At 43.0% G+C, this 16277-nt stretch overlaps 1 protein-coding gene across 2 annotated transcripts in view; it reads left to right on the top strand.

The window, feature by feature from the left end:
• Nucleotides 1–232: 232 nt before the first annotated feature.
• The window catches only part of KIRREL3 (kirre like nephrin family adhesion molecule 3), a 779983-nt gene continuing 763938 nt past the window's right edge, over nucleotides 233–16277 (top strand). The window contains exons 1-2 of one of the 2 annotated variants that reach the window (XM_007495106.3): nucleotides 233–634; nucleotides 3793–4220. In XM_007495106.3, coding sequence (XP_007495168.1) covers nucleotides 4166–4220 — 55 coding nt within the window. In that variant the 5' untranslated portion in view covers nucleotides 233–634; nucleotides 3793–4165. The remainder of the gene's footprint in view (nucleotides 635–3792; nucleotides 4221–16277) is intronic. The other variant, XM_007495108.3, reaches the window with a different exon arrangement.

Raw genomic sequence — 16277 nt, 5'->3', positions numbered from 1 at the left:
GAGAAAAATAGCTCAGAGACATTAAAGTGATTTCCCAGTGGCCACACAGCCCTCCCACCCCCAAGCCCTAGTTCATCTCTCCTGACTCCAACTGGCTTTCTTGCTATAACCGCAGGGTAATTAAGAAATGCTTGTTGAAGCATTGAATAAAGGAGGAAGTGCCGCGCAGTGGAATGGGCATAAATGTGAAGACTGAGGATTTGTGGGAGAATCCCATCTCTGCCACAGGGCAAATCATTTTACCTCTTTTGCTTCTATCTCCTCGTCTCAGTTTTTTGTCTCCAAACCCCAATCAGGGGTTTAGATTAAATGCTCTCTAAGGTCCCTTCCAACTCCGTAGCAATGATCCTCTGCATGAATCGCCAACCCAGTTGCATCTGAGGGGGCCCTCCCTCAGTGCTGCTTATTCCAAGATTTCTGGTTTCACACCAGTCCTGGTCCTCAGCCCAGAGGGCTGGGACCAGTTATCTCTGCGCCGGAGCCTGTCCCCGCTCACTCCTCCATCAGGTGGAGCAGCTTCTACACTCTACTTCACTGCTCTCCTCTCCTTCCTTCTCCCGTTCAGTCAGAAGGAGGGAAATGAGCGCAGACCACCTGGAAGGGCCGAAGAGGTTTAATCTGGAGCACACAGAAGGTGAGTCTAATGAAGACCCCGCCTGCTTTGGGCCCGGGCTTGGCGCGGCCGCTGTCGGGGCTGGCGCCGGAGCCGCGCCGCCTTGCAGCCCTTCAAGGTACCTCTCTCTCCCTCCTTCCCAGGTGCTGTCTGCCGAAAATTGCAGTGGTTTTTCCGGCACTCAGGGTTGAAATGCCTCCTGGCCCTTTTAGAGGCAGGCAGCTCATCACTTAACACTCGGTTTATTGGGTTTCTGCCGGAGTCCGGAGGCATAGAGGGCTGAGAGGAGACTGGAGGGAACGGAGCTGGCTGGGGTACATCCTAGCCCATCCGGAAGCCAAGGAGGGGAAAAGCAGAGCAGGTCGGAACTCTTCCCCTCTTTCGAGCTGCCCGCCCCCACTCCGCCCCTACTCCCACGGGATTGAGGGAGAAACACATGGGCGAGTGCCAGAGTCAGTGAGGGAGAGTCTATGGATTGATATTTGTATTTTTTTTATTATCCGTGCTACATCTCCTCTTCATGAGTGTGGTTCACTGAGGAGTCTATCGTTCTCCATCCCCCCAACCCCTTCCATCCTTCTTCATCCATAGCAATTCTGGGCCCTCTGCCAGTTAGGATTTTCTACAAGAGATGACAAAATTATAAATACAATCTTTAAATGATAAGTCATGAATCAAATGTAATGTGGCCATAGGTCATAGGTCTGGAGCTATAAGTTTTAAGAAACTTTAGACGTTCTCTAGTGTAACCATACACTTTAGGGATGAGGAGACTGAGGCTCAGAAGGGTTCCCAAGGTCACATGAGGCACATTTCTAAGTGGAGGAGAGGTATTTCAAACTCAGGTCTCTTGACTCCAAGTTCAAATTCAGTTCTTTTTTCATTGTACTATTCTGCCTCGTTAGGGTGTGATTCAGGTGTAATTAGATTAAAAACTAATTGGCCAGGGTTCAGTCCTCTCCCCCCCCCTTCTTGGAATTAGGGCCATAGTCCAATTGCCCCCCCCCCCCATAATATGGGCTGGATGGACAGCTTTTGCCACAGGTGGGTGGAAAGTTAGTAAAAAGACAGCACTGGATTTGAAGACATGAGTTCTAGTTTAGGTTTTGACACAGTAGTTGAATACCTTTGAGCAAGTTATTTGTCCTCTGTGAGATTTGATTTCCTCCTCTATAAAATGGGGATGATGATGATGATATGTTTGCCTCTTAGCTTATGGGATAGGATTTCACAAAAATTAAATGAGATGATGTGGTAAATATAAAAGAATACCATTATGTATAATTTATTCATATGTGTGCCTATAAATGTACCTGTAGAGGTATTAATCCTTGATTTTTTATATTTCTTTTCATATATTGATATTTTGAAATTATTCATAAGAGCCCTATCTGGCATATTTTATCACCTAAATTAAATTATACTATGCCCAGCTAATGCCCATCATTTAGCTTATATTTATCAACTCATCAAATCATACCTTAAGGTTGTATTGATGGTTCTCGTTTTTTTTTTGGCCTAGTTTATTTAAGTGATGGAAGGCACTTTTGCCCCAGCACAACCTCAACATTCCCATTTGCTTGATGTTTAACTTTTGTGTTACCAAAGCTAATGTTTGTTTTAAATCCCCCTTTGACATGCTAACACCCTCTTCTGAATTGAGTTAAACAAACAAACCAATAGGTTGAAAAAAGAAGAATTGACTCTGGCATACAGCCTTTACTAACTTGACAATCTTTGATGAACAGCAGCAGACAGTTATCTTTGACTACCAGGATGATTTATCCTACCTGGGCTCTAGTAGTTTGGGATGTGCCTTGTGGCCCTGTCTCAGAGCTCCCCAAAACAGTTTATGCCTCTAGTTAATACAGTTTATGCAGTCTTTTGAATAACCCTGGTGCGAGAATGTAATGCTAATGTAGGGCTTTGGGGGAGAGCCTTAAAATCCCTCCCCAGGCTCCAGGGGCTGATGAGATTAATGGTCTGAATTTGGAATGGATTGGGACAAATTAAGATGCTCCCATGGTCCCCATAGAACTTTTCAGACCTACCCTGCTTTTCAGCATGTATTGCTTTGCAATTGAGATTCTTGAGAACTACTTTATGTGTGCAATTTTGCCAAACTAAAGACAAGAGTCTTCAAAGAATGACTCTGTGTTCTACTTCTTTTTAAACTTCCAAACCTTACCTGGGATGATACTCTAAAGAAGAAAAAACATTCAGAAATGTTTCTGAACCAACACCACTTAGGAATTTTCCTAATCTGGTACCACAAAGGAAGAGATATTTGATAAATGGCCAAAGGTTAGAGGGCTCTTACAAGACTAGAACTTTGCTATGACCTTGATCCGCCCTTGGCTCCAGAAAGTCAGAACACCTTTACAAAGAGTATGCTCTAAGGAGGGTTGGAACCCAGCTCTCTTCCAGAGAGAAACTCCAAATCAAAAGACAGGTTGCTCCCCCCCAGGCCCTTGCTAGGAAATGCACAAACCAAAGAGGGGGGACCAAATCTGGGTGTTTTTCCTTTCCCTCTCTCATTTTCTTTTCTAGCTGAAAACAATTAAAGTCCCAACAAGTCACAAGCCAGGTGACAATGGCAAGTTACTTTGTTGCTCTGAGTCTCGATTTCCTCATCTGTAAAACTGAGGGACCCGACTAGATGACTTCTGAAGCACTTTCCAGTTCAAACTCTGTGATCTTTCCAAGAAAGGAGAGTCTTAAGTGCATATCTCTTAAGCTATTCAGTCTCTAATGCTGCACATTTTTTCAGTCCTAACTAAAAGATGTGACACCCCCCCCATCGATTCTCTGTATCCCTTTTTTTCACTCTCCTTTAATGCATACAACTGTGTCATAATTCCATATTAGTCCTCTGCTTTCCCTCTTTCTTTCAGAGGCAGAAAATGCAAATATGTATATAGTCCTCTACTTCATTCCTATTAAACAAAATTATATTATATTTACAGAAAGTCAGAGATCCATCCCCAGCCTGAGATTTTTTTTTTTTTTTTGGTGCCCATTGCAGGAGCAAAATCTTTTCCTCCTTGGGGGAAAAAAAGAAAAAAGAAAAAAATGTTTCCTTCACCGCCAGGATGTTTAGCCCCCTTCCTCTCCTAAACTAGTATTTCCTCTTTAATTATGACCTGTTTCTCTCCCACCTCCTTCCCCTACCCCTCCAGCCTCAGTGAAAGGAGCTGCTGTCACTCAGTCACTCACACCCTCTCTCTCCCTCACTCACTGCTGTGGGAGGAGCCCTGCTGGAGGAAGCTGTATGATTGGGATGCTGAGAGGCTGAGAATGGATCTGCAAGGAGTGTGTACGTTACTGAGGATCCAGGTTTCCAGAGGCGGCTGAAAAAAGGCGACTCGACTTCAGTTGGCTGCAAGGATACAGAGGCAGAGACTGAGACCAACGGACAGGGGGACAGATGATCTCGAAGCTCGGGAGAGGACACGCAGCAGAGGCAGAGGAGGAGAGAGAGCCCGTGAAGAAGAGAAACTAACTGCAAACCCAAGTTCCTCCTCTTGCTTTCATCTCGGTTCGCTCTAAGGAATGAAACCTTTCCAGCTTGATCTGCTCTTCATCTGCTTCTTCCTTTTCAGCCAAGGTAGGACAGATGCATTACTTGAGTTGCAAAGAAAGTCAGCGGCGGCGGGGTTGTCACCGAGGCGGTGGGCAGGGATGTGGGCAGGCATTGGCCACTCAAACTGATGGATGCGCCGCTCACTGCCAGGCAGGCAGAGATTCAAACAGGGCACTGCTTCTTTTCCCTTTAAAATGCAACAACACGCTACTGTTTCTTCCCCTTTGAAAGTGAGGGAGGGAGAAGGGAGATGGAAGGGGGCCGTTCTTCTCTCTCTTAATGCCCAAGGGGAGAAAAAAGGAAAGAAATGACCCCAAAACACAAAAGCCCACCCTTCTCCCATGCAAATGAAATCACTAGTTCTTTAGGTTCCCGAGATATTAATGGAGCTGGGTATGTGTATGTTTCCCCTCTGAACTTCCCGACAACTCCTGGCCAAAGATAGCAGCCGGGAGGCTTTGTGTGGATGGATATTTCAGCTGGCCCTGGAGCTGTTTTGGTAGTGTGTGTGTGAGACTGGGAGAGTGCTCCGGGTGGTTGTATAGGAGCTGGAAGGCGCTGCGATTCCTGCACGAGCAGGAGCGGTAGGTCGTTTGTAATGGTTAAGGAAAGATTTGTATAAAAGAGTTTCCCTTGGATTTAATGGTGATTTCAGGGTGGTGCTGGGTTCCAAGCTTGAGGGCCAGGTTTTTGTTTTTTTTTCCCTGTCTTAAATGCAAACTGAGCCTCCAGGAGCGAGCATTCTTTCTCTGCTGCCCAGCCTAGCCAGAGCTGAGAGGCTCTCGCTGAGTGTCTGGAGAGAACTTTGGGGGGCTGACAAGAATGGGGGCCCCGAGCTTGGCAAACGCCATCCACTGTAGCCGCCTTCTCAGGGGGCATCAGAAGTCACCTGTAGAATCGAGTTTGAACAGAATAGATCAAACAGTCCTTTCCAAGAGCTGTGGAATGCCAAAGCCGTCATTGCCATCTGTGGCACCGCAAGGCCAGCTCCTGTGCCAGCTCAAATCTTAGAGGGACAGGAATCGCATTCGGGGGAAAATATACAACAGAGCAAGTCCATCTGTTGATTAAATGAAGGGTAAAAGTTTTGAGAAAGCAGAGCCCTGCCATGCATGACTTGGGCTCCGAAAGCAGAGCAGCATGCCTCCTTTCCTTCCCCTGGCAAGGAGAAACCAAATGTAAGCAAAACCAAGCTTACCTCCTGTTCCCTCTCTGTTGTTATTCATAGTCAGTGCGATATTTCCTGCCTTAGCACACACTCCACTTTTCTGTTTAATAAGTTCTAATGAGGGATCCCTCTATGTATGTGACCATGTAGCAGTTTGCCCATATAGTGCATGTGTCCATACACGCATCCACACATTCATATGGTCCTCTCCTCATCACAAAGGCTCCTGTAGCAGCAGGAAGATAAATTGGCTTCTTCCAGAGTTTTCAGGGTGAATGACTAAGAACTATCTCTGAACAATGACACAGAGGCTGCTTCAGTGGTATTACCATTTTTGAAGATGATTTCTTTCTTGAGTGAATGAGCGAGTGAGTGAGTGAGGGTGTAAATGTGGGTATATATACATATATACACAATCTGGCCTCTTTACTGATTTACTCTGAAAGTTGCCTAGCAAAAGCTTTGAGAGCAAGCCAGTACTTTCTTCCAGTTATTCTATGTGGGGTAAATGCTTCTTTCTAATCAATCTTTTGTGGCATTAGAAGCCTGAATTGTAGCTTCAGAGTGGCATGAGATGCCAGTTCTGCATGTGCCTCCCTGCTTGCCCTCCTGCCTGAATCACTGGAGAATGTGTGACTGCTACTTTGCTTATTCATTTCTTGTCACAGAGCTCCACGGCTGCTGCCTCATATGGATCTTTAGAATGTTTACCTCAGAAGGTTAAATGCACTCAGCTGCTGTTTCATCTCTCCTTAGCTGGGAGTGAAGCAGGAAGGAATCATGGCATTATGTAATTCATAGCTCCTTGTTTATTTCTGAGTACTCTGGGCTTTGGAAAGACTCCCCAGCAGGTCCTTCGCCAAGAAAATCTAGAACCCAGTGCTGAATGAGAGCAACCAGACCAGATAGGAGCCAGACAATCAGAGTTCCCTCAGATTCCTCTTAACTGGACATTGTAGTTCCAAGAGCTAGAACTATAATGAGGCAGCTACTTCAAGCTAGTGCTCCAATTGGTTATCCCAGAAGCCTCTTGGGATTCATGGTATCCATGTACTAGAATAAGGAGTTTGTTGATCATATCCTGACTATTTAAAGGAACATCTATTTATCTTGATGTATAGATTTTTTTTTCATACCATGGATACTTTTTTGGCAAAATGAATCTCACTACGCTATCCTGCATCTCCCTTAACCACCACTGGATTCTATCTATTTTTTTTTCCTTTTCATAGACTATGTTCCATAACTCTATAGCATCATCACACATAGTCTCCTTTTATTAAGTAGCTATCTCCAGGTTCCAAAATGGATCAGTAGGATTAGTTCTGTGTGACTTTAATCAGCTTCCCTGAGACAACCAACCAGGATTGTCCTTCTCATTCTCAATCACCTACTCAAAAAACTGGGTTCTTTTCTTCTGTGGCATTCCCCTAGACATGTCATTCAAGAGAAGTACACTGAGATTGAAGAATGGTAGGTACATCATTCCCCAAATGCTTATTTATGGGGCTCTTTTCCTAGCAATGCCTGGCACACAGGTAGACTGATCTGTGTGCTACCCTGTAGCAACTCACAGAGAATACCTGTGTGTGACCACAGTGCCCTGAGGGTTCAAAGCCCTTCCATTTCCTGCTCTGTGATTTCATTCCTGGTCTCCATGTGGTGGAATATGGCTGTAACCACACATTTCTCTCAAAGAGTTTTCTAAATCTCAAGTAGCTTCATTAACAGATTGGCTCTTCAAAGGCAGGTTTCAATCATGCCTCCACTCTTAAACTCTCCATTGTCTAAGCCACTTCTTCTCCAATGACCCTTTAGAGATGAGAAATCAAAGCATAATTAAAGGTGATGATTTACTGTGGCAATATGCCCCGAAAGTTTTAAGGTAGCTTGGAATCCATGGTTTATTTATTTTTCCTAAGGTGGTGGTGGAAAGAATAAAATGGCATTCCTTCCCTTTTGGTTGCTGCCAACAGCCCTGGGACTAGCTCCCAACAAGGATATGGAGAGCTGCCAATGTGTGTCTGTGTTTGTGGGTTTCTTTCTTGCTGGGGCTGCCTCTTCCCTCAGCTGTCAGGGCCACAGTGCTTTGTAGAGAGCCCGATAATGTCACAGCACAATTTGCTTCCTGCAGAGAGGAGGCATGTTCTGCCCCTGGGTGAAAAAAAAAAGAATTGATTCTCTTGTCATCACTAAACTTAGAACTTGCTCTTTACCCCCTTTATCAGTTCATTCCTTCTACAAATTTTTCTCCTAGTCCTCCTTATAATCCTATCCTACCTCCCCACCCATTCCATAACAGTCTTGGGAGAGAATATTACCGCAGGACCAAAAGTTCCTTGCCTTACATTATATCTCAACTTCTGAGAATGTTCAGGGAGTGAGATTGCTGTATAAGGCTGAGAACTTGGCATGATTTACTTAAGATATTGTAGAAGAAGGTTGTCCTTTACCCTCTCTTCTCCAACCCCAAACACCACCCCAATCACTTGGGTTTTGGTATTCTCTGTAGCAATTCTGCCCTCACCCTTTTCCAGCCTCATTTTGTATATCCCCCCTCTTTAGATTGTAAGCTCCTTAAAGGCAGGGACTGTCTTCCTTATTTGTATCCCCAGAGTCTAGCATAGTACCTGGCATACTTTAGGTGCTTAATAAATGTTTACTGAATTGAATGGCAGAAAATATTGTAATCTATTTTGTTTTTGCAAAGACTTCGTGGCTCCTTTGCCATCATTGATCCTTTAGTTGGATTTATTGAGCTTGTATCTTGTTTTCATTTGAAAAGTAAAAATCTGTACTTCACTTCTGAATGGCTTTTCTGAGGTACCATCTCTACCTATTTTAGAGTCTAAGAAGTTGAAGAATGTCTTAGGTTCTAGCTATCTGTACAGGCTTGGTAGGTAATTTCTAAAAGAAACTGTTAAGTGATCATGGTCTCAGGTGTAAACTTAGTTGTGGAGTCAGTTTTAAAGGGAACAAAGAAAATAACCTTAAAGTAGGAGAGTTGGTCAGGAGGATAGAGTGGGGCTAGCTGTGACCTGGACAGGAACTAGAAAAAAGGGGAGTTATAGGTATGCAGTTGAACTAAATGACTTTTGATAATAAGGTTATGAGATTTCCTCATTTTACAGATTAGGGAATTGAGGCCCAGAGGAGATCACAGGATTTAGCTCTGGACAGTACCTTAAAGGACATCTAGTCCAACTCTGCTTCATTTTACAGAAAGGCCACTCAACTTCATGTAGTTAGTGAGAGTGCCGAGATTTCAACTGAGGTCCTTTAACCCCATATTCAGTGCTCTTTCTACTTTCTTTTAACTTTGAGATGCCCTTATTCAGTAATTATAAAGGGTATGGGGGAACAAGTTGCATAGGGAGAACTCCATTTGGATGTTTCCAAAAGTTTACTGTGAATGCCAGAGGCATCAAGAAAAGGAAGAACAATAAAGTAAGTTGTGAAGCTTTTGATGGAAGAGCTTTGGAGAAAGGATTTGGGAGGGGACAAAAACTTTGGAAACACTGGCTATTTATTCAGAAATGTTATTTGGAAAAGATGAAACAAGTATCATAATTTTTTGTATTTTTGCCCCTGATTATGATTTGTTCCTCCCTGCAGTGTGAATGCTTTTCTAGGAAAGGGAGAGTCATCTTCTTTATAGAAGGAGTTTAAGGTCACCATATAGTTTGCCATGGGCATATGAACTTCAAAAGAAATGTGCCTAGCAAGGGGACCTGGGGGCATGGCTGGGTGCGGTGGGTAGGAGAGTAGCCTTGCCAGCTCTCTTCTCTCTATGTGTGGGTGTGGAGTGCCAGTTGCCTGCAGTGATTCTCCTCCATTAGAAAGGCCCAGTACTGGCTGAAGAGGAGAAACCCTGGAGGGAGAGGGGGATGTGGGATGGGAATAACTCCTCCACATTTGCTTGGAGGATGCCCAGCTAGCCCCCTCCTGGGCAAGAAAGGGAGGATCTTATTCATTGATTCTCTGTAGCTAGCTAGGCATGGTACCAAACAACTGTTATGCATGGTGTGTGCCTGTGTTCTGGGGGCGAGAGGGCCAGCAGGAGATAGGGTGAAGCAGGAGATTAGGCCTGAAGATACAATTTATTCTTTTTTGTTCAGCCTGGTGGGGGTGACTTAGGCAGTATTGTATCGCAGGCCCAAAAAAAGCACATGAATAATCTTGAGATAAGTCAAAGGATTTCAATAGCAAAATAATAACAACAATAATAATGGTATTTTGGACTTATAGAGCAGTTTTCTTCCATGGAGATAAAAAGATAAACTGTCTTGGGAAAAATGAACCAGAAAAAGCAATTGTCCTAAGTCTGATGAATGAGAAGGGAATCGAGTGGGCCAGAGTAAGATGCAGATATAAAGAACAAGAGACAGGGACTCCAGTCATTTTCCAATTGTTAGTGGCAGATAATGAGGTGTAATAATATAGAAATGAAGACACAGAAAGCTTAAGTAAAAGAAAGCATTGGTAACCCTGAGGTCAATCAGAAAATGAAGACATGTTACATGCATTCCAGGCTTTGAAGGGGAAGTAGGTTTAACAGCATTGGAGAAGCCCAGTAAGCTTAATTCAAATTCTCATCAACAGAGTGGCCCCTGATTTTAATGGGAACATTTCATAAAGGCTGGCTTGGACAAACACATGAGCTCATACTCATAAGCGATAGGGTTCATGGAGCAGCCTATGTTGGTAACTCTTACGGAGAGTACTTTACCTTGTGAAAAGTAGTTGCCATTCCCAGGGCTGTCAATGATGACACCAGTATATATCTCAGTGCATTCTTGTAAACACTTCCTTTATGAGAGTGAGGTCAAAGCATGAAGTCACCATGGAGTTATAGTACTCCTGTTATAAGATACTTCCCTTGAACCTCACTGAAATGGCCAAGTGGGATTTGCCAATGGTATGGAAATAGATATTATTGTGGGATCACTGCCTTCCTACTGTATGATTTGAATACTTGTTTCTCTTTCTTACAAGGAATGGTTTCTCCTTTTTCTTTCAAAGTGTCTTAAAGCCAAGGATAGCAGAGCCTCAGTCTGTCATCATGCCCTTGGAACCTGAGGTGTCACAGTAAAGCAAGGATTAGAAGACCAAGGACCTTTCCTGGGCAGTCTCATTGTTGCAGATGTATTTTCTTGTATTAACTCACTCTTTCTAATACACAAGAAGAGACAGGGAGTACATGGTTCCTTTTTTTTGCCCTTTTCTTTTTTATCTCCCCTTCACCAGGACATAAATGAGTATTCTGGCTGTATTCATCTACAAGTCAGTAAATGTCAATATTGGATAAGTGTTATCTTTATATCTAGCTACAATTTAGCATAAGCTGCTTAGAAACAAAAGTCTTTCTAGGGCATGCAATATTTTAGTAAGGACATAGCCATCTAATGTGACTTTGAAGATTAAAGAAATGTCAGCCATCAGCAAGCATGTTTGGTAACATGGAAGGGCGTGAACTATTACTCATCAATGGAAGTATCTCTTGCTTCCCATAGTTATTCTGCAGCAGCATTGATTGAAGGCATGAGTTGGGAGACAGGCCTAGAATATTTTTGGGAATAAAGTCTAAAGAGGATGCCCTAATCTAGTAATGGGAGAAATATTCCAGGGGTTTGACCTTCTAAGGAAATTCATCAAGTTCTTTCTATAAGAAGTTTCCAGCAAATGAGGAGATTCTTTTCTGGGAGGTATCAACTCCACTCCCACTTCTACACACATTTTGCTACAACTAACAAATATGCACACAGAAACCGAAACAAAATGATACAATCACTTCTGTCTCAAGGTCTGAGTAGAGGGAGAAAAGGTATATCTTCTATCCTCAGAGGCTGTGTTTACATAGGCAAAGTCAAATGAATTTGAGACACTTTACCAGACAAGTTAGGCCCCTAACTTTAAATTGTGTTATTGAGCCTGAATTAATCCAGGCAGTGGTGCACACAAGTCAAATTCACCAACTTGTTTCTACATACTGTGCTTTAGTCCTCACATAGACAACGTAATTTGCTACAAAGTTAAGAGCAGACCACTGAGCCAGTGGCACTGTGGATTTATCTTGTTTCCTTTCAACTGATTCTATAGCACTTCTTTGGAAATTGTTTCAGTTGTTGAATTGTTGTGCTTTGACTAGTCTATGATCTTCAGTATTATGGAATTGTTTAGAGATTCAGTGAAGCTTGCCTGTCATGAATTGAGAGATTCTCTCACATGATGACTTCTAGGTGGAACTGAGGACCTGTTTGTCTTTGGCCATGGTGGACATAGCATCGGTTTCTTTGTGATGTGACATGGGCTGGGGGAGAGAGATTTGGTTGGGAGAAACTAACCAATGGTTTATCAGTGAGTACAGATTTTCACTTAAGCTTAGGACCTTCAATTCCAAGGTTCCAGGTCGTTAATGATAAAGGATATGTGGATCAGCAGCACAGACAACTATAATTTTCACCATTTCCAGTCTTTACTTGACTTTCCTTTGTAGTGTCATGTCTCTGAGAAGGACTTGTCTGCCTGGATCTTTCTCCATCTCCTCCAAGAGGGTCCATTGTGTAGATAAGCTAATGAGTTCCTAATTTACTTACTGGAGTGTGAAAAATCCTGAATGAGTACTCAAAGTGTTTAAGTCTATGAAAATAACCCTTTATCAAGGTCATCACTGAACCATGGTGGGGAGGCCATGGAGAGAGCAGAAGGAAGGTTTATGTGTGGAAGAATAAAGATCAGAAGTCAGGGATGATAAGAGGAATTCTTATGTTATGTAGGAAGCAGTAATGTCTGGTAGATTTCTTGTGCTACCTGGGGTAGGTGGTCAGAGGGCAGAGCTGCCTAAAATAGGGAGCCAACAGGAAAAAACAGCGGCAAGAAAGGTTAGTACACATTTCTATTTCTGTCTCAGAGGAAGCTGAATTAATAGCCCCATAATCCAGGCTATTAGGGAATAGAAGGCCATGTAGCCCAACAAGTGCTGAGAAGCTTTTGGAGAGGTCAGGTTTGTCTCTGGCATCAGCGATCTCCCTTGTGAATGTATGGAACATCGTCATAGTTAAATTTTTGCATTGGTTCCAGTTGCCATTTTGCTTTTTCTGTGTGCTCATAGGCAAGACCAGCTGGGTTGGTGAAATTTGGTAACTGTCATTGTTGCTTTTTTTTTTTAAGCCTGTTACCTTCCATCTTGGAATCAGTACTGAGTATTGGTTCAAAGGCAGAAGAGTGGTAAGGGCTAAGCAATGGGGGGGGTTAGGTGACTTACCCAGGGTCACACAGCTAGGAAGTATCTGAGGTCACATTTGAACCCAGGACCTCCTACCTCTGGATTTGATTCTCAATCCATTGAGCTACCCAGCTGCCCCTTCATTGTTGCTTTTAAAAGAATATGGGAGAGTGAAATTTCCCAGATCAGTTTGTGGCTGAATCTAGTTTTGTTGTCCTGTTCCCATCTATATATCCTGTGCATGTATGATGCTTTCAACAAGCCTGCCTTTAATATAAGTTCCTCAGGAGAAGAGCTTAGAGAAGATCAGAACCCTAGGGTCTTTGAAAAGTTATAACATTCTTTGTTTACCATAGTCTTGTTCACAAATAGGTGCTAGGCAAATGCTTGCTTAAAATGATGATTTTATCCATCCTTAGGAGTAAATAAAGTTGAAGGACTCTCTAGACTAGTTGCACAAAGTAAGTTTGGTAAGTATATAGTATAAAATGTTTTAGTGCATTCTCTTGAAGGTTAAGGAAGCAGGGTTTTCAAGGCACTGAGAGGCAAAGCTGTCTCTCTATCCTTGGAATTCATCTGTGCTTTCTTTCTGTTTTGCTTTAAGATTCTGAGCCAATTTTTATTCTCTCCAGCACCGACTCAGTCTTTGGCACAGCAGGGAAAATGGTATAGGGAGGTTTGGGCTCTGGCCACTCAGGAAGGATTGGCTTGTGGGTTTGCCAATGTTGTCTGTCCAGACAGCTAAAGTGCAAGAATGGGATATTTCCTTTTCCAATAAAAGGAAGGAAGAACAAAGAGAGTAGTCCTAAAACATCTCTCTCTCTCTCTCTCTCTCTCTCTCTCTCTCTCTCTCTCTCTCTCTCTCTATCTCACTCACACACACACACACACACACACACACACACAGAAAGCAATTAGAAGCATTTCAATTTTCCAAGGCACTGAGTGGAGCCATGAGGGTATAGATATGCAGCTAAAAATAAGGTTTCTGGCACAGACCACAGGTCCTTCCAGTGCCACCATCACCATACTATCCATTGTCAGTTTTAGCAAGAACCTATTTCTCTCCTTTTTCCTCTGCTACCCTAAAATTTCCATCTGTACCTGTCACCTGTATATGTGTCACTGGTGACTGTCTCTGGCACTGTGTGACAGTCCACCTGTCACCTTTGGCAATGCTGGGAGCTATGACAGTTTCAGAGTGAATTCCAGCCAGGTTGACTTATTACATGGGATTTGTAGAACTAAAGCCTAAACCTTATCCCTAGGTATCTAGTAGAAGGCAGTTGAAGATGGAATAACCCTCACCCTTCCCTACCCTATTTCACGGATGCCATAACAACTCAGGGACAAGACATAAAAATAGTCTTTAGGTCAGTTATTAATGGTATGGGCTTGCTCTCCCCATCCTCGATACCCATCTCCCATCCCCCCAGGGCCAGGGCTTCATCCAGTCCTGTTTAATGGCTCCAGACTCTGGTTTTCCCTTTCACAGTCAATTCCATTTCATCAGAACCATCTCCTTGCAAGGGGTGTCTCTGCATCTAAGCTGCTGAAACCACAGTCTGGATGGAGGCAAAGGGGGAGGAGTGGAGGGGAGGGGTGCTGGCTAGTCATTCATGCCACACAGGGAGCAAGCTAAGTATTTCGGAATATTAAACTGGATGAAGCCTTCAGTTTATGGCTTGGCCTGATGGTGGCAGCAGCAGCGCTTGCAAAGGAGGAGAGCAGAGGATGAGAAAGAGAACTGGAAGCACCCAGGCCCATGTAACTAAGGTGATATGTCTGCCGATCCCTTCTGCATAGGCAATGTTCAAGTCAGGGAGCCGCATAACACTGAACATTGAACTGCTGTTTGCAAAGCCCATAGGTGCATATTGAGGTCGGAGGATGTTTTCAAAGCAGGGAAGGAAACCATTAACATTATAAGCCATAGCTAAGCAGTAACTTGCTAGAACAGGGGTTCTTAGCCTCCTTTATGTCCCTTGCCCCTTTTTCATTTTGATGAAGCCTGTGGATCCAATCTCAGAATAATGTTTTTTAAATGAGTAAAATACATAGCATCATAAAGAAAACCAATTCTATTGAAATATTATAGTCAGAAAAATTTTGAAATTAAAAATGTTTTTCTTTTTTAAAAAATTTCATATATTATTTTATTTTTCCCAATTTATAACAACAGTTTTTCACTTTAGGTGTCCAAAATTTTGAATTCTGAATTCTCTCCCTCCCTTTGCCCATTCTAGATACCATAAGCAACTTGATCTAGGTTATACACATGTGATCATGCAAAATATATCTCCACATTGGACATGCTATAGGAGAAGGATCAAAATATTTTGTAAAAATACATGGACCAAGGGGGGTGGGGGGAGGAAAAGAAAATGATCTATGTCTTTAATGAATAATGCTTGGAAATGATCAAATAAAATATAATTAAAAAAAAATACATGGACCCTCTGAAATCCAACTGCAGACCCTGCCAGAGGTCCCTAGGTTAAGAAAATCAAGTCTCTGCCTTAGAAAGTCAAGATAATTTGATGGAGTCCAAAGGGAGTGTATTAAGGGATCCCTTATGGAGTAGGCTGTGGCTAGATAAAATGAGCAAAAAAGCTGAGATAGAGTGGAACAAGCCTCTTCTCATTGTCTCTTGTTTCTCAGTTATGGTAGTCTGGTAGTTCCCAGGTTCCCACTGGTGTCTGGTTTGGCGTTGGGAGGGAAGCAGAAAAGGAAGGCTGCTAAGTTTCCTTCTCTCTCCAATGAACTGACTCTTTTAATAGGCCTCACTACCTTTCTCCCAGGTGCCTACCCCTTTAACAATCTAGGAGCCAATATCCCTGCTGCTGTTCTTCACATGCTGAAAAAGCAAAACAAACAGGCACTAAAATTAGTCTTCATTATTCCTGGCTTCTTGCTACCCCAAGTCCCAGACTGACTGTTGAGGTGCTACCCTGTTTTCACCTCTAGACTGGGGGGGAGATGAGAGGAGGATAAAGCTTGTCATTGTCAGTGACTGTTTATTTGTAAGCATCCCTTTTCAGGAGATTCTGATCCTTATGTTTGGTGACCAAAGACAGCTTCATGCCTCCTCCAGGATCAGAAAGGAGGACACAAAAAGCTTCAGAGATGAAAAACTAAACTCACCTTTTATCTTTGGGTGAAGGTAGTCTAGCTTTTCTATCTTTTAAAGAACTGTAGGGGAGATGGGTTGAGACACCCTGGGGGTGGAACTAGAGAGGGGTCACAGATGAGATGGTAGTGTAGAAGGTGAGAGCTAGTGAGCTAGAGCTAGAAGATTGGGGCTAGAGTTAGGGAACTTAACCTTCTTCCATCTTGTACGTAGCCTAAGTGACTGGACTTGAGCAGGCAAGTATTGTTATGCCCATTTTATAAAGGTATATCCAAGGCCAGGCTACTTCTTTGGATTCTCAGAGAGTCTTTTTTGTTTCTGTCTGTATCCTTAGTACCTTCTGTAGTGTTTGGAACTTAGCAAGACCTTAATAAATGTTTCCTGAATTAAATGTCAGTCAAAAGGAAAAGAAAGGCACAAAGAAAAATACAGTTCCTCTAGAAAGCCAGATTATGTGCCATACTAAGGTAGTTGGGCAAATGTGCTTTCATTTCTCCTCCATTCTTAGACTGACCTTACAGGATTTAAATACTTTGGGATCCTTAATACAAAGCACAT

The sequence above is a fragment of the Monodelphis domestica genome, chromosome 4 (genome assembly GCF_027887165.1).
Source record: "Monodelphis domestica isolate mMonDom1 chromosome 4, mMonDom1.pri, whole genome shotgun sequence".
NCBI lineage: Eukaryota > Metazoa > Chordata > Mammalia > Didelphimorphia > Didelphidae > Monodelphis > Monodelphis domestica.
The sequence above is the reverse complement of the archived record's forward strand: the minus strand, read 5'-3'. Positions and strand labels throughout refer to the sequence as shown.